Raw genomic sequence first — 18699 nt, forward strand, 5'->3', positions numbered from 1 at the left:
TAAGGACACAACAGATATGATGAAATTTAAAAAAAAGGTTAATTTTAGGAAACACCTTGATTCTCAGGTTCTAAAAACTAAAGGTCAAGCTCATAGTCTTGGTATTCTCATAGACTCAGATATCTCTTTTACCAGCCATATCAAAGGAATTACATAAACAGCATTCTATCATCTTAGAAATATAGCCCGAATCAAAGGTTTGGTGTCCCAAAAAGACCAACAGAAGCTCATCCATGCATTTATTTCCAGTAGGGTAGACTATTGTAATGGTTTCTTAATTGAACTTCCAAAAAATAAAAAAAATAGCTGCAGCTCATTCAGAATGCTGCTGCAAAAGTTTTATCCGGGGCCAAGAGAACAGGGCACATTACTCCACTACTAAAATCTTTACATTGGCTTCCAGTTAGTTACAGAATAGATTTTACAGTGCTGCTACTATTATATAAATCACTGAATGGTTAAGGGCCTGAATATATTTCAGATATGTTTAAAGAACACAAACCAAGTAGGGCTCTTCATTGTACTCTGGTCAGCTCATACTTAGTGAAGCAGCATTTTGCCGCTATGCTGCCTGTAATTAGTACAAACTTCCAGAAGACCTTACATGTTCCCCAAGTGTAGCAATTTTTAAATCCAGATTTAAAAAAAATTCTTGTGCTTATGATTGAGCATAAAAACTTGTACTTATTCTTATAGCATTTTATGTATTTTATTTTAATTATATTACTGATCTTGTCAGGGCGGCATGGTGGTGTAGTGGTTAGCGCTGTTGCCTCACAGCAAGAAGGTCCGGGTTCAAGCCCCGTGGCCGGCGAGGGCCTTTCTGTGCGGAGTTTGCATGTTGTCCGCGTGGTTTCCTCCGGGTGCTCCGGTTTCCCCCAAAGACATGCAGGTTAGGTTAACTGGTGACTCTAAATTGACCATAGGTGTGAATGTGAGTGTGAATGGTTGTCTGTGTCTATGTGTCAGCCCTGTGATGACCTGACGACTTGTCCAGGGTGTACCCCGCCTTTCGCCCGTAGTCAGCTGGGATAGGCTCCAGCTTGCCTGCGACCCTGTAGAACAGGATAAAGCAGCTAGAGATAATGAGATGAGATCTTGTCATTGTATTACTTTCTTTTAATGATGTATATTTAAATAATATTGGCTGGCTTTTTTTGTGGTCTATCAGATATATTCCATTCAGCTAGCATGATATTGAACGAGATCAGTATCATGCTAGCTGAATGGAATATATCTGATAGACCACGAAAAAAAAAGCCAGCCAATATTATTATTATTATAATACAGTCTCACACTCTTCATATCAGCATTCTCGAAGGCCAATGTGAGCTTACCCGTGACTCGGTGCTGTTAGCACGACAGTCCAGTTACCTTCCAGCTGGTGTAGCATTGACCAGTAGTGTTAGCGAAGGCCAACACGAGCTTATCCGTGACTCGTGCTGTTAGTGCAGCAGTCCAGTTACCTTCCAGCTGGTGTAGCATTGACTAGTAGCGTTAGCGAAGGCCAACACGAGCTTACCCGTGACTCGTGCCGTTAGTGCAGCAGTCCAGTTTCCTTCCAGCTGGTGTAGGATTGAGCAGTAGCGTTAGTAAAGACCAACACGAGCTTACCCGCGACTCGGTGCTGTTAGTGTGACAGACCAGTTAACTTCTAGCTGGTGTAGCATTGAGCAGTCACGTTAGTGAAGGCCATTGTGAGTTTACCCGTAACTCGGTGCTGTTAGCGCAACAGTCCAGTGACCTTCCAGCCGATGTAGCATTGAGCAGGAGTGTTAGTGAAGGCCAAAGCTAGCTTAGCCATGACTCGGTGCTGTTAGCGTGGCAGTCCTGTTACCTTCCAAGCCGGTGTAGTGTTGGCGAAGGCCAGCGTTCGCGCAGTCAAGCCTATTATTATTACTATTTATTTATTTATTTATTTTTCTCTGCGTAATTTACTTAGTTACTTTTAAAATCAGTGTTGACAGCTACCTGGCAGCCAAAATTCTCTCAACAGGCCTCAGCGTGAACTTTTGACACCTTTTGCCCTGCAGGGCAAATGGACTCAAAATATTTTTGCCCCCCTTGAATTTCCTTTTGCTCTAAAATTTTGCGGTATTTCGGCAAGTTTTAAAGTACACGGTTCAAGGCAATACTGATGTTTTCTAGGGATATAATTGAGTTATTTAGACAAAAGTACGTCTTTTAAAAAAAATTTACTTTTAAAAACAACATTTATTTCTGCAACAGAAGAACAAGACAAGCCCTGAAAACATGAAACAAAAATCAATATCATATATGTAAGACTTAAGTATGGTACTAGTACTTAATACGTCTTTTTATATAGAGTTTAGGACACAAAATACACTTTGTTTTGCCTATAACAATGACTAGCAATATTGCAAAGATGAATTATAAAACTAAAAACATTATAAAACAGGAGTCTGTACTGCAGTACTGTCTTATCATTCAGTTTGCCATTGCATTTAGGAGGAAATTAAACAACCTGTCCTCCTCACTTTCACATGCATGATGGGCCAATGTCAAATGGGGTAAGATATAATTTATCTATGGGATAATTCACTATGTAAATGATATATATTTACTGCGGGGGATGTGGTTTACTATTTGAGACACAAAAGCATGTCCTTTCCTTTGTTGAATGTACTTACCACTAGCTTTTTTTAACATATACAGTATATGTGGACGTCCTGAAGTCAACCCGGGAAAACGTAGAGGGCACCAGCGACCACTCGTAGTGATGAAAAGCACAAATGCACACGTGCACCTGAAGCGAGCCAGTCAGAATCGGCATTAACAATTGGGAAGAAAAAAACAAAATGACGATCACAGGGGAGGCGAAGATGCTGGTCAACACGTTTTGTTTTTTGTAATGTACTCGCTCGAAAATAATTTTTGTGCTTAAAGAAGCCAACCATAGGTGTGCCCGAATGGGTCTAACTCGCTAAAATATTTCTGCCCGAGCATCTTGGTTGGGCAAATTGGGCATTCGGGCAATGCCTGGCATTGAGGCTTGCTCAAAGTCTTTGGTTTTTAACGAAGCAAACCAGGCTTTGTATATTTGTAAATATTGTTTACAATATTTGTAAATATTGTAAACAAATATTTGTAAATATATGTTTACAAATTCTCACTGTCACTCGCTAACATAGAAGTTTTACATCTCTGGCGTGTGACGTCATGTTGTCAAGGGAATAGAATACATATTTGTATTATATGGAAAAAATGTCCTGTATGTATAATAATGTAGTTTATTTTATTTCTTTTAATGGTTTTGATACATTTTCTCGTATTCTGCTAATTTCTGCTTATTTGTAAAGCACTTTGATTTATAAATATATGTGAATGGTGCTATATAAATAAACTTGATTTGCCTTCGCAGTTAGCGAACCAGCCCACATTTTCACCAATTTTGAACAGAACTCTTGAAATCAAGGATGCGTCATGAATGGAGGGCATTGCAGTAGTAATCAGTAGTAGCACGATGACGGTGTCCATCGATTATCTACAAGCTTTTATTCCGTTATTGCAGATGTTTGTTTTCGGTTAATTTTTTCTGACTATGTATGCTTTTCCATTGCGTTCTCCATTGCTGCACTCTGTTTCCTCTCCAAACTAATGATATGCCCAATGATGTTGTCACAGTTCACACTGGGGGGGAAAAAACAAAAAACAGATATATTTTGGTTCCAGGTGGGAACCAAGTTTTCAGGTTCCAAACCAATTTATTTTTGTTTGAAATGTTCTAAACGGTTCAAAATTTGGTCCGCAAACAAGAATGGAACCCGTTTCATGTTGGTTGAAAAGGGGTAAGAGCACAGCACAGATGTGTTACTTCCTCTCACCATCCTCCTACTCATCCAACTGGCAAAGCGGTTTCCTTTTGTATCCACTCTCCCAGTTTGGGGTTCACAGTCACTAATGCTCCTGTCACTATTGGGACCACTTTGGACTTTACCTTCCACATCTGTTCCAGTTGTTCTTTCAGTCCCTGGTACTTCTCAATCTTCTTGTGCTCCTTCTGCTTGATGTTACTGTCAGCTGGGATTGCCACATCTGTCACAGGTAGACACTTCTGCTCCTTGTATACCACTGCTATGTCTAGTTGGTTAGCCAGCACCTGCTTGTTAGTCTGGAGCTTGAAGCTCCACAGTATCTTAGCTGTTCTCAACCAATGTTGGTGGTATGGTGTTTCCTTGGTGTTTCTCTTTTCTTTTTTTTTGTTGCATTACAACCTGGAATTAAAATTGATTTTTCAGGGGTTAGCACCATTTTGATTTACACAACATGCCTACCACTTTAAAGGTGCATTTTTTTTCATTGTGACACTAATAATTAAGATGAAAAAACAAAAATCCTGAGTGTGCATAGGTATTTATCTCCCAAAGCCAATACTTTGTAGAGCCACCTTTTGCTACAGTTACAGTTACAAGTCTCTTGGGGTATGTCTCTATTAGCTTAGCACATCCAGCCACTGGGATTTTTGCCCATTCTTCAAGGGAAAACTGCTCCAACTCCTTAACATTAGATGGGTTGCATTGGTGTACAGCAATGTTCAAGTTATGCCACAGATTCTCAATTGGATTGAGGTCTGGGTTTTGACTAAGCCATTCCAAGATATTTAAATGTTTCCCTTTAAACCACTCCAGTGTAGCTTTAGCAGTATGTTTAGGGTCATTGTCCTGCTGGAATGTGAACCTTCGTCCCAGTCTCAAACCTCTGGCTGACTCAAACAGGTTTTCCTCCAGAATTGCTCTGTATTTAGTGCTAGCCATCTTTTCCTTCAATCTTGACCAGCTTTCCTGTCACTGCAGATGAAAACCATCCCCACAGCATGATGCTGCCACCACCATGCTTCACTGTTTGAATGGTGTTCTCAGGGTGATGGGAAGTGTTGGGTTTGCGCCACACGTGGCGTTTCCCATGATGGCTAAAAAGTTCAATTTTAGTCTCATCTGACCAGGGAATCATCTTCCATGTGTTTGTGTTTGCCACATCCTGTTGGGCAAACTTCCAATGTGCTTTCTTCTTTTTTTTCTTGAAGCAATGGCTTTTTTTCTGGCCATGCTTCCATAAAACCCTGTTTTGTAGAGTGTACAGCTTAGAGTGGTTCTATGGACAGATACTCCCATCTCCACTGTCGATCTATGGAGCTCCTTCAGTGTTATCATTGGTGTCTTTGTTGCGTCTCTGATTAATGCCCTCCTTGCCTAGTCTGTGAGTTTTGGTGGGTGGCCTTCTTTTGTCAGGTGCCATATTCTTTCCATTTTGCTATAATGGATTTAATGTTACTTTGTGGGATATTCAAAGTTTGGTATATTATTTTATACCCCAGCCCTGATCTGTACTTCCCCACAACTTTGTGTCTGACCTGTATGGAGTGCTCCTTGGTTTTCATGTTGCTTGCTTAGTGGTGTTGCAGAATCAGCATCCTTCCAGAACAGGTTGCTTTATACAGGCATCATGTGACAGATCATGTGACACTTTGATTGCACACAGGTGGATCTTAATCAACTAATTGTGACTTATGAAGTGAATTGATTGGACCAGCTCTTATTTAGGGGTTTCATATGAAAGGGGGTGAATACTTCTGCACACTCCAGATTTCTGTTTTTTTTTTCCATCTTAATTATTGTTTGTGTCACAATAAAAAAAAAAACAGTTTGCACCTTTTAAAATGGTAGGCATGTTGTGTAAATCAAATGGTGCTAACCCCTGAAAAATCCATTTTAATTCCAGCTTGTCATGCAGCAAAACAGGACAAACACCAAAGGATATGAAGACTTTTGCAAGACACTGTACTATTGGGATTTGGGGACTTCTGGTCCATACTCAGCACAGATGTTCCTATACACTGTCCCAGCCACTTGGTTATGCAAGTCAGTGTATGCTGTCCCAGCTTGCATCTTACACCCTGCTACTATGTGCTAGACTGTCTCAGGGGCATCCTTGCACAGCCTTCACCTTGGATCCTGTCTACTGTGGTAGGCACCTGCCTCTATTGACTGAGTGCTGAGGGTCTGTTCTTGTGCTGCCATGATCAGAGCCTCTGTGCTGTCCTTCAAGCCTACATTCTCTAGCCACTGGTAAGACTTCTTGATACCAGCCAATTCCTCTATCTCTCTCTGATGATGCATGCCATGGAGGGGCTTTGTCTTTGATGATTTTTCCTCTTCATCCTCATCACCCTCTGTCTTTTGCTGCCTGAGGCATTCTCTTACTAGTTCATCCCAGGGGGCCATCTTTCTGATGTATTCATGGATGCTCCTGGTTTCATACTAGATCGTGGTTCTGACACTCACAAATCCTCATCCTCCCTGTTTCCATGGCTTGTAGAGTCTCAGGGTGCTGGACTTGGGGTGGAACCCTTCATACATTGTGAAGAGTTTTCCTGTCTTGACATCAGCTGCATCTATCTCCTCTTGTGGCCAGATTACTGGGTATCTGATGACTGGTAGGGCATACAGGTTGATGGCTTGAATCTTATTTCAACCATTGAGCATTTTGGGCAGTGAAAATTGTCACTGCCCAAATACTTATGGATCACACTGTAATTATTCACTTTCTGTACCTTGGCTTAAGATAACATTGTATTTGCTAAGTGTTACTATAAATTAAAATTGATCATACAATCTGACTCAGAAAAGGTCACATACTATGTGCTGTGGCAGCAGATAATCCAGTACTTGTTCACTCTCAGCCATGCAGGCCCAGCATTGTCAAATCTCGTAGTCAAATCAATATGTAGCTTCATGCTTTGTTATTACTGATTTCATTACTGATTTCATGGAATTGTTTCAGTGGCATGGAATATTATTAAAAGGTTAGTTTTACAAGATGAAGTTTTATGAATGTGCAAATGTGTGTTTCTCTTAGACCACAATACTACAAGGTGATCGAAGAGTGTGTGGCTCAGGTGGTTCTTCACCGGAATGGACTGGACCCCGACTTTGGTTACAGAGAGAGACTAGATGTAGACTTAACCCAAATAATTGGTAAGTTACAAGTGTGTTATGCAGCTACTTTCTTTAGGTAAATTCTAGCTGGAAAAATCCAAAAGTCCATAAACAGGAAATATTGTAGCACTTTATTTCTTAATTTCATTGCAATTATGCATACAATTACACATGCATAGACATTAAACAATATATTAAAGAAATTATACAGTGTGTGAACCTCTCATCTTAGTGTTAGTAAAATGACAAGATGCTTTATAAAGTAAATATTACACTTGTGCCTCCAATAACATATTGAACCCTTACATACTCTTAGTCAAATTTGACCTATTTTGATATTTAGTGAAGACCTGAAATCACAAAATATTCTTTGGCCTGAAATTTAGTGACACTTCCTAAAATGAACCAACATTTCCACCAGTTGTCCTATAAGTACTACATATTTTGCACATATCTTCTGTTTTGAATGAATTACAAGTTCAAAATGGAGGAAATAAGAGAAACATGAATAGCTCCTGTGAAGGAAAAAAAAGGGTCCTTGAGTTGTTTGCAGGAAGAATGCATTTCTAAATAGATTTGTATAAGCTATTGGGAAGTTATTAGATAATCTTGATAAAGAGAAACAGTAAAATTATGACTGGGCATATACCATGAATGACCGACTAGGGGCCTAGTGGTAGCGTGTCCGCCTCTCGATCGGGAGATCGTGAGTTCTATTCACGGTCGGGTCATACCAAAGACCATCATAAAAATGGTACCTACTATCATCTGGCAAGGCATGCTGCAATACAGATGTGCATGGGGAGTCAAACTCTCGTGGTTACCAGAGGACTAGCCCCCCACTGTAACCCTAGCTATGTAATAGGCGAGAGGCCGAGGGCTATGGAAACGGAGATCGGCGCCGCCCGATGCGCCACCATACAGGTTGGGCCTGGTTAGTACTTGAGTGGGAGACTGCCTAGGAATACCAGGTACTGTAAGCGGCGTGGGAAGGACTTTGATTTTTGATTTTGATATACCATGAATGAGAAAGTGTGGTGACAGTTAAGAGGGGCCTTGATAATGTCATGAACTCAAAAGCATTCCCATGAGAAAACGGGCACTTTCAGGGCCTATTACAGTGTACTTGACACACATGGTAGAAATGGCGGTGATCCAAACTGGCCAACAAGAAAAAAATTTCAAAACAAACATAACCTACAGCAAGTATGGAAAATACATCTGCAAAGGTCAGACATTCAATTTTTTTAAGTTACTGCCAAAGTTAGGTTATTGTGCAACACTGGGCAGAAGGTGAAAGAATTTATCCTACATTAAATGCCAGTCCATCACTGAGTACCAGGCACACACTCATTCACACACTTATTCATAGCTGGCATCACCAAGCTGCCTATATGCATGTTTCTTGGGCAGTGTAAAGACACAAGAAAACCCAGAATTAACCCATGTGAACATGGGGAGAACACGTGAAACTGAATTACAGACATTAACTTGAGCTTAGGATTGAAATGGGGATGGCTGTGCCACCATGCTGCCACAGTGTTTATGGGGTAGAGGCCTTTTTTTTTTTTAAAGATTCAGAGAAGTTCTTGATGAATTCATTAGCAGCATTATACTTGATATTTTCTGTTAGAATCATTTATTCTTGAGTTTTCAGGTTTATCCTGAATCTCCATTTGGAGTTCAGATTATGGCATGGGACTAATCTTGAGGCAGTAGGTGGGCCAGGTCAAAATTATTTAGTCCACATTTGAAAGCAGTATGAATATCAAAGTTTAATAATTAATTAACTCTTGAATGCTCAATAAGTTATTGAACAATTGTGTATGTGACGAGAAAGAGACCGACATTTAAACACTCCATTTTAACCCAATAAGAAGGAGGAAAAAAATGTGTGCGCACACACAGTGGTGCTTGAAAGTTTGTGAACTCTTTAGAATTTTCTGTATTTCTGCATAAATATGACCTAAAACATAGACTTTCACACAAGTACTGAACGTAGATTTATGTGAACCTTTGCAATGGTCTTCAGTTTCCTTGATTTGTACACAGTCTGTCTGACTGTGGATTGGTGGAGTCCAGACTCTTTAGAGATGGTTTTGTAACCAGCCTGATGAGCATCAACAACTCTCTTTCTGAAGTTCAGAAATCTCTTTTGTCCGTGCCATGATGCACTTCCAAAAAGCATGTGTTGTGAAGATCAGACTTTGATTGATCCCTGTTCTTTCAATAAAACAAGGTGCCCAGTCACTATTGATTGGCAAACACCAGACTCTAATTTCACCTTCAACTTAACTGCTAATCCTAGAGGTTTATATACTTTTGCCACTCAAAGATATGAAATATTGAATCATTTTCCTCAATAAATACATGACAAAGTATAATAATTGTCTCATTTGTTTAATTGGGTTATCTTTGTCTACTTTTTGGACTTGTATGAAAATTGAATGATGTTTTAAGTTGTATGCAGAAATATAGAAAATTCTCAAGTGTTCATAAACTTTCAAGCACCACTGTACATATAGAGGATATTCCACAGTGGTGGGAAGATATGAAGTTTACCTTTGAGTGGTGAAAATAGTTCACGAGTGAGCACAATGAATGAAAGAAATTTTTTTTTAATACAAGAAGATAAACTTCATATCTTCAAGCTAACATGTTCTTATTATATAGACCCATCCATAAACAAAAACTAGGCAAGTTCATCAAAACAGTTTTCATTTTGAAAAATTCAGTTACAAAGAAGTCAACTCTGATGGCACCGAAATCCTGACTAGTGAAGATATAGAAAATGTCATTCAGGTCCCGGATGTAGTTCGTATGAAAAATACAAGTGGTGTATTTCCCAGTAAAACACTAGTGCCTATATAATAATGGAGGATATTACATTGTTGTGTGAAGATATGAAGTTTATCTTTGAGTAGTGAATGTTTATATCTTTTTCAACACGAGAAGATAAATTTCATATCTTCATGCCACTGTGTAATGTTCTTTATATAATATGGACACATCTACAAATAAAAATATGCAAGTGTAACGGTTCTCTGAGGTGGGATAATGTAGAACTGGGAGGCAGGCTTCAGAACAGGTGTGTTTTATTCTCTACTTTCACTTTACAGTGATCTAGCACACACACACGTGGGGTCACACAGTTCTCTCTCTCTCTCTCTCATTACTGGCTAACCCTGAAAGACACATAGAGATGCACATTAATAGCAGCCAGTAATTAGACACAGGTGTAACTCATCACGTTACCTACTGGTTCAACCTGACTCCTCGCTGTTCACAGCTGATGCTCAACCACACCCTTGCTGCCACATACACCCACCACCCAACTCAGGCTGGGGAGCCATCCAGCCTGCAGCTGACACCCCCCCCCCCCCCCCGGTGGTAGAGGTAATCTGCCGCTACAACCTGTGCCCCTGGCCCCGGCCTGTGGACTACCTCAAATTTGAAGGGCTGAAGGGCCAAATACCAACAGTTGATCCACGCGTTGGCATCCTTCATGTGGTGGAGCCACTGGAGCGGGGTATGATCGGAACAGAGAGCACCCTAGCAGGTAATACTGGAGAGTGAGGACTGCCCACTTGGTGGCCAAACACTCCTCCTCTGTGGTGCTGTACTTCAGTGCTTGCATTGAGAGCTTATGGCTGATGTACAGCACCGGGCACTCCTCCCCCTCCACAACCTGGGACAAAACTGCCCCCAGCCCTCCTTCTGATGCGCTGGTGTGGAAAACAAAATGGAGAGAAAAGTCAGGTGAATGCAACAGCAGGCCCCCACACAAAACCACTTTAATTTGAGCAAAAGCCTGTTTGTACAGATCTGACCACTGGACCGGATCTGGTTCCTCCTTTGAGTGAGGTCAGTCAATGGACTGGTGACATTCGGAAAAATTAGGCACAAACCTCCTGTAATAGCCAGCCAGTCCCAGGAAGTGCCTCACTCCCTTTTTGGTCTCTGGTCTCGGGCAGGCCACAATTACTGCAGTCTTATCAATTTGAGGATGTACCTGCCCATGACCGAAATGGAAGCCCAGATACCGCACTTCCACTCATCCAACTGTACACTTCTTTGGGTTTGCTGTGAGCCCAGTGCACCTCAGTGGCCTCAGGACAGCCCTTAGATGTTGTAAATGCCACTGCCAATCATGACTATAAGTAGTGATGTTATTTGACCAAGATGGTGGCGTGTGAACAATGTGAGGCTCAGCGTCTCTCCAGATTTTGCGAATTAGCAGTGTTTTATCTGCTCCTTACTGGACTGTTCATTCAGTACGGCACTGCTTTAACATCTTACAGCAGACAGGAGCTCTTGGACTTTGGATCACGAAGTTCTGACAGTTTTATCGCCAATCTTCAACTCATCCTGGAGATCTCCAGAACACTGGAGGCTGCTCACTCCTTCCAGCTGGGCGGAAGTGCTCACAGACGGTGTCGGGACCATAAACAAAGGCGGGGTAAGCGAGGGGGACTACGAGCTAAGCTAAGGCTAACACCGCATCGGCTCCCTTTACCCAGCATTTTCCTTGCTAATGTCCAGTCTCTGGTGAACAAAATAGATGAACTACAACTCTGCATCACCAACAATAAACGGATTATGGACTCCAATGTCATGATCTTTACAGAGACATGGCTAAACAATAGTATTCCAGACAGCCATTAGCAAGCAGCAGGAAATGCACCCTGAGGCTGCCTTTATTTTTGTGGGTGACTTTAATCACTCCAACTTGAAGACAGTACTTCCCAGATTACATCAACATGTTACCTGCCACACGAGGAAATAAGACACTGGATCATGTTTACTCCAACATAGCTGGAGCTTAAAGTTACACCCTCCCCCATATAGAGATCTTGCAGTCACGTGACCGGAAAGTACACAACCGCCATCGTGTCGGTCAAAAACACAGCTGAATACTGCTGCACTCGTGTACAGAATGGATCAATTTCAACCGACGGACTACACGGCTCATTTTTCTAATGAACAGATAACTAGATATATGTCTAAAATAAACGATCTACAGATTTGTGACCCTTATGGCTTTCCGGACGGAGTTTGCACGACCGGATTTTGAACTGCCAGCGGAATACCCGGACGTGTATGATTACCTCATCAACTTTCCCTCGCTGTTCAGTGGTGAAGCACTGCGTGCTTATAAATCTCTGGACAGTTATCTTTACAGAAATTCAGGATTTGTCAGCGACTCAGATGTGGCATCTTGTAAACAAGAAAATGATCCTCACTGGATGGGTAAGTCCAGCCGATTATAGAATAGAATAAGGTAATTCCAAATCATCCGTGTGGTTTACATGGATCTGGCGTTGGAGAGGTAGAGGCTTGGCAGTGGAGATTTGAGTGGCTGTTTTCTGAGCTTAGTCAACAGGCCGGCTCTGCCTGTAGCCTCGCTTTTGCTTCGGCTCCCGGCGCTGCCTCCTTCGCTTTGCTTCCGATAACAATCCACGGAGACCCCGCTGGTCTCGCAATCTGGTCTCGTCCGGAATGTTTTTTTTTTTTTCTCGTCCGGAATGTTGTGCATGCGATGGAAATCGCTACAAACCGTCATTTTCTGCTGGAAACCAATGTCCAGTAAGTCCATATGTTTGTAGTGGATATTGAAGTCTGGTACAGACGAACAACACGCAAAAACGTACACAAAAAACATAAAAAACGTGCACAGATAGGGAGAGCTTGTAGCCGCAGCCGTTGTAGTAGAATTGTATATAGTAGGGTTTTCCAGAAGAAAAGGTAGAAGTAAAAGCAGAAGTAGAACCAGAAGTAGAAGTAGAAGGCGGAATATGGCGTTTGACCGACACGATGGTGTCTGTCACAATCTGGATCGGCTGTGACGTCACATGCAAGATCTCTATAGGACAGTCAGATCACCTTTCTCTGTTTCTCACCCCTAAGTACTCACCACTCATCCAACGTGTGAAACCCATAATAAAGACAATAAAAGTGTGACCAGAGGGGACAGACTCTGTGCTACAGGACCAATTCAAACACACAGACTGGAATACGTTTGCCATTCAAGCAACCTGTCACTCCCACACAGACATTGAGGCCAAGTTTACATTAGACCGTATCTGTCTCGTTTTCTTCGCGGATGCACTGTCCGTTTACATTAAAACGCCTGGAAACGCCGGGAAACGGGAATCCGCCAGGGTCCACGTATTCAATCCAGATCGTGTCTGGTCCGGTGCTGTGTAAACATTGAGAATACACGGATACGCTGTGCTGAGCTCTAGCTGGCGTCGTCATTGGACAACGTCACTGTGACATCCACCTTCCTGATTCGCTGGCGTTGGTCATGTGACGCGACTGCTGATAAACGGCGCGGACTTCCGCCTTGTATCACCTTTCATTAAAGAGTATAAAAGTATGAAAATACTGCAAATACTGATGCAAATACTGCCCATTGTGTAGTTATGATTGTCTTTAGGCTTGCCATCCTTCCACTTGCAAGTGGTAAGTGACGCGCATGCCCGACATGCACGGAGATCACACACACAGCGGCTCAGTCCCAAATCACTGCTCGTGCACTCCACTCGCGTGCTCTGTGAGCTGCGCAGGGCCGGAGTGCGCACCCTCCAGAGGGCACTCGCTGTTCAGGGCGGAGTGATTTGGAGTGCAGGATGCCTGCGGAGCCGAGCGTATCCGTGTATTGGCGTTGCTGTGTGCACACTAATCGTTTTAAAAACATTAATCTGATGATCTGCTAATACGGTCTAATGTAAACACCACCTGAGAGCTATGCTTCCTCTGTACTGGACTACATCACCACCACCATAGACAGTGTCACCACCCAGAAAATGATCACCTTGTACCCAAATCAGAAACCCTGGATGAACAGAGATGTCCATCTACTGCTAAAAGCCCGCAACACTGCTTTCAGATCAGGAGATGTACAAGCCTACAGTACAGCCAGAGCTGACCTGAAGCATGGCATCAAGAAGGCCAAGCACTGCTACAAACAGAAGGTTGAGGAGCATTTCTCCAACTCCAACCCCCGACGTGTGTGGCAAGGCATTCAGGTCATCAGCGACTACAAGTCCAACAACCCTCCCCCCCATCCTCTGATATCTCCTTTCTCAATGAGCTCAACAATTTCTATGCTCAGTTTGAGAAGGACAACCAGGAGTCTGCATCCAGGGTAAGGCTGACTACAGACCACCAACCCCTAACACTCTCCCCCACTGATGTTAAAGCAGTGCTGAGCAGGATTAATCCACACAAAGCTGCAGGCCCTGATGGCATCCCTGGATGTGTGCTCAGAGCATGTGCTGGGGAGCTGGCGGGGGTCCTGATGGACTTATTCAACATGTCTATCGTTCTGACCTGCTTCAAGATCACCTCCATCGTGCCAGTACCAAAACACTCCACTCCAACATGTCTCAACGACTACCTTCCAGTAGCACTCACCCCCATCATTACAAAGTGTTTAGAGCAGCTGGTCCTGACAAATCTCAAATCCTGTCCCCCTCACCCTGGACCCCCACCAATTTGCCTACCGCAAGAACAGGAGCACAAAGGATGCAGTCTCCCTAGCACTGCACTCTGTCCTCTCGCACCTGGATAATGGCAACACAGATGCCAGAATGCTGTTCATAGACTTCAGTTCAGCATTTAACACTGTCATCCCCTCTAAGCTCATCACCAAACTCACAGATCTGGGCATCAGTGCTCCCATCTGCAACTGGTTGTTGGATTTTCTAACCAACAGGCCCCAACATGTTCATTTAGACCATCACTGCTCCTCCACCCTCATACTAAGCACTGGCATACCACAAGGCTGTGTGATGAGCCTGTTCCTCTACTCCCTTTTTACTCATGACTGCAGACCTGTACATTACACTAACACCATCAAGTTTGCGGATGACACCACAGTGATGGGCCTCATCAAGGACAATGATGAGTCAGCCTACAGAGAGGAGATGGACCACCTAGCTGTGTGGTGCAGTGAGAACAACCTGCTGCTCAACACCAATAAAACCAAGGAGCTCATCGTGGACTTCAGGAGGAATGCTGACACACACACCCATCCACATCAACGGTGCAGCAGTGGAGCGTGTGACCAGCTTCAAATTCCTGGGGATCCACATCTCGCAGGACCTCACCTGGACAACCAACTGCTCCAACTTGGTCAAGAAGGCTCACTAGCGTCTCTTTTTCTTGAGGACTCTGAAGAAAAACCACCTCTCTTCAGACATCCTGGTGAACTTCTATCGTTGTGCCATCGAGAGCATCCTAACCAACTGTATTACAGTGTGGTATGGGAACTGCTCTGTCTCGGACTGGAAGGCACTGCAGAGGGTGGTGAAGATCACCCAGCGTGTTGTGGGAGCCTCGCTTCCTCCTATTGAGAATGTCTACAGGAAGCGATGTTTCAGGAGAGCCATAAACATCATCAAAGACTCCTGCCATCCAGCACACAACCTGTTCACTCTCCTGTCCTCTGGAAGGCGCTACAGGAGCCTTCGGACCAAAACCACCAGGTTCAGGAACCGTTTTTTTTCCTTCAGCTGTCTCACTGCTGAACTCCACCCCCAGTCCCCCCCCCCCACACACACACACACTCAACGTCCCCCCCAAACTGAATTGACTTGAACTGACTTCATTGCACTATCACTATTTGCACTACTGTTTATTCATATCGTGTTTTGTATATACTGCAAATATCTATATATCATACCATTGCACTACAGTTCATTCATATTGCACATTTTGATTCATATTGCACATTTTGAACATACTATAAATATATATCATATTATACCATTCCATACCCTGTAATTCCTGTACATTTATATTTATGTATATTACACTTATGTTATTTACTGCTATGCACTTCTGGTTAGATGCAATCTGCATTTCGTTGCCTTGTACCTGTGACATGTCCAATGACAAAGTTTAATCTAATCTAATCTAAATAGGCAGTGGCATACGAATTGTGGGGATGGAGGATTTGTTCTATGAGATGCTGAAACGTCACCGGAGCCCCAAACAACCCAAATGGAAGGGTAAAAAATTGGTATAAACCAAACAGAGTGGAAAAGGCCTTTTTTTTCATGGGATAATGGAGTCAGCGGGATCTACCAATATCCCTTTGCCAAATCCAGTTTCAATTCAAAGCAAGCCACACCTAACCGATCGAGCAGTTTCAGTCCGAGGCATTGGACATGCATCAAATTTAGACACCATGCTGACTTTTCTATAGTCCACACAGAACCAGATCATCCTATCAGTCTTGGGAACTAAGACCACCAGGCTGCTCCAGTCGCTGTGCAGCTCCTCAATTACTCCCATGTCAAGCATCACCTTGAGTTCATCCCAAACCACATTTTTCTTGTGCTTGGGGAGCCAATACGGGTGTCTGCACACCACCACGCCTGGGAGAGTTTCTGTGTGGTACTCTACGAGGTCAGTGCAACCATGGAGGGGTGTAAACACATCGCAGAATTCCTCCTGCAATCTGATAACCTGTGCTCTCTGAGACAGTGAGAGATGGTCTCCAAAGGGGACCGGGGATGAATTGGCCGTACCTTTTGAACTTGCCTCCGGTCCCAGCTCCGTCCTCTCTGGAACTACTGTCACCAGAGCCACAGTGACATACCCCGCTCCTCTCGCCGTGGTTTAAGGAGATTGAGGTGGTAAATTTGACATGCATTGCCTCTATCTGTGCGCCTGACCCTCATCGTCGACTTCCCCAATTCGCTGTGTGACTTCAAAGGGCCCTTGCCACTTGGCAAGTAATTTTGAGCTCAATGTGTGCAGTAAAATGAGCACTATCTCCCAGTGCAAATTCTCTTAGCCATGTCCCTCTGTTGTACAGGTGGGATTGACGTTCTTGTACCTGTAGCAAATTCTCCTGGGTTATGTGACTCAGTGCGTGGAGTTTTGCTCTTACTGTAGGTCAAGAACATACTGAATTTCATTTTTGCTTTGTGAAGGTCCCTCCTCCCAAGTGTCTTTAATGACATCTAAGATGCCACCGGGCTTGCCCCCATATAGCAGCTCAAATGGGGAAAACCTGATGGAGACTTGTGGGCTCTCATGCACTGCAAACAACAGAGGGTCTAGCCACTTATCCCAGTTTCTAGCACCCTTGTGAATTAACATACGAATCATGTTTTTAAGTGTTTGATTAAATTGTTCAACCAGCCTGCCTGTCTGTGGATGGTAAACATTGGTACAATTCAGTTTAATTCTTAATAATTTGTACAGTTCATGTAGTGTGTGCGACAAAAAAAAAAGTAGCACCTTGATCAGCCAGGATTTCTTTTGGAAATGCCTTCCCAAGATTTCTTTCAGAATCCTGACTCGGGAGATAATGTGGAAGAGTGCCTTGGCAACAGTACATGCAGAGATATTACAAAGAGACACTGCTTCTGGGTTTTGTGTTGCATAATCCACTATGACTAACACAAAGCGATACCCACATGCAGGCTGATCTAATGGCTCAACAAGATCCATGCCAGTTCTTTCGAAGGGGATCTCAATTAATGGTAGTGGGCGCAATGACGCTTTTCACGTGGCTGCTGGATTTACCAACTGGCATTCGTGACAAGCCGCGTACCACCTGCGGACATCGGCGTGAATCCCTGGCCAGCAGAAATGAGGCATGAGACGATTGTGTTTTATCCTGACCTAGCTGTCCAGCCATGGGATTATGATGAGCCACATAGAATAAAAGGTTCCCTACGGCTGTTCGGGACCAACAACTGTGTTGTCCCTTCTTTCGTCTGAGTGTCCTGTGTCACTCGATCTAGTCTATCCTTAATAATACAAAAATACAGGAAGGAAAGCATAACATTAGGCTGGAGGTTTTGACTATTACAACCCCAATTCCAAAAAAGTTGGGACACTGTGTATACTGTAAATAAAAACAAAATGCGATAATTTACAAATCATGGAAATCTTATATTTCACTGAAAATGGTACAAAGACAACATATAAAATGTTGAAACTGAGATTATTTTTAAAAAAAATATATGCTCAGTTTGAATTTGATGTCAGTAACATGTTTCAAAAATGTTGGGACAGGGGCATATTTACCACTGTGTTGCATCACCTCTACTTTTAATAATACTCCTGTAAACGTTTGGGAACTGAGATGACCAATTGCTGTAGTTTTGAAAGAGAAATGTTGTCCAATTCTTGCCTGATATACAATTTCAGTTACTCAGCAGTTCGGAGTCTCCTTTATCATATTTTGCGCTTCATAATGCCCTAAAGGTTTTAAATGAGAGACAGGTCTGGACTGCAGGCAGGCCAATTTAGCACCCGGTCACTTATTAAAACTGCATGGCTCTGTAATATGTGCAGAAAGCAGTTTGGCATTGTCTTGCTGAAAGAAGGAAGGCCTTCCCTGAAAACAATTTTTTTGGGGGGCTTTTTTCACCTTTATTGGATAGGACCATGTAGACACAGGAAATGAGCGGGAGAGAGAGAGATGGGGAGGGATCGGGAAATGACCTCGGGTCGGAATTGAACCCAGGTCCCCGGATTTATGGTATGGCGCCTTATCCACCTGAGCCACGATGCCCCTGAAGTACCCGTGTGATGTGCATTAATGCACCCGTGTGATGTGCATTAATGCACCCATGTGATGTGCATTAATGCACCCGTGTCATGTGCATTAATGCACCCGTGTCATGTGCATTAATGCACCCGTGTCATGTGCATTAATGCACCCGTGTCATGTGCATTAATGTGCCCGTGTCATGTGCATTAATGTACCCTCATA

General features: G+C 43.1%; 1 protein-coding gene across 1 annotated transcript in view; it reads left to right on the top strand.

The window, feature by feature from the left end:
• The window catches only part of diaph2 (diaphanous-related formin 2), a 902507-nt gene that overhangs the window by 213170 nt on the left and 670638 nt on the right, over positions 1-18699 (top strand). Inside the window, exon 15 of the mRNA XM_060927624.1 lies at positions 6877-6995. Within this exon, the coding sequence (XP_060783607.1) occupies positions 6877-6995 (119 nt within the window). The remainder of the gene's footprint in view (positions 1-6876; positions 6996-18699) is intronic.

The sequence above is a fragment of the Neoarius graeffei genome, chromosome 8 (genome assembly GCF_027579695.1).
Source record: "Neoarius graeffei isolate fNeoGra1 chromosome 8, fNeoGra1.pri, whole genome shotgun sequence".
In the NCBI taxonomy this organism is placed as follows: domain Eukaryota; kingdom Metazoa; phylum Chordata; class Actinopteri; order Siluriformes; family Ariidae; genus Neoarius; species Neoarius graeffei.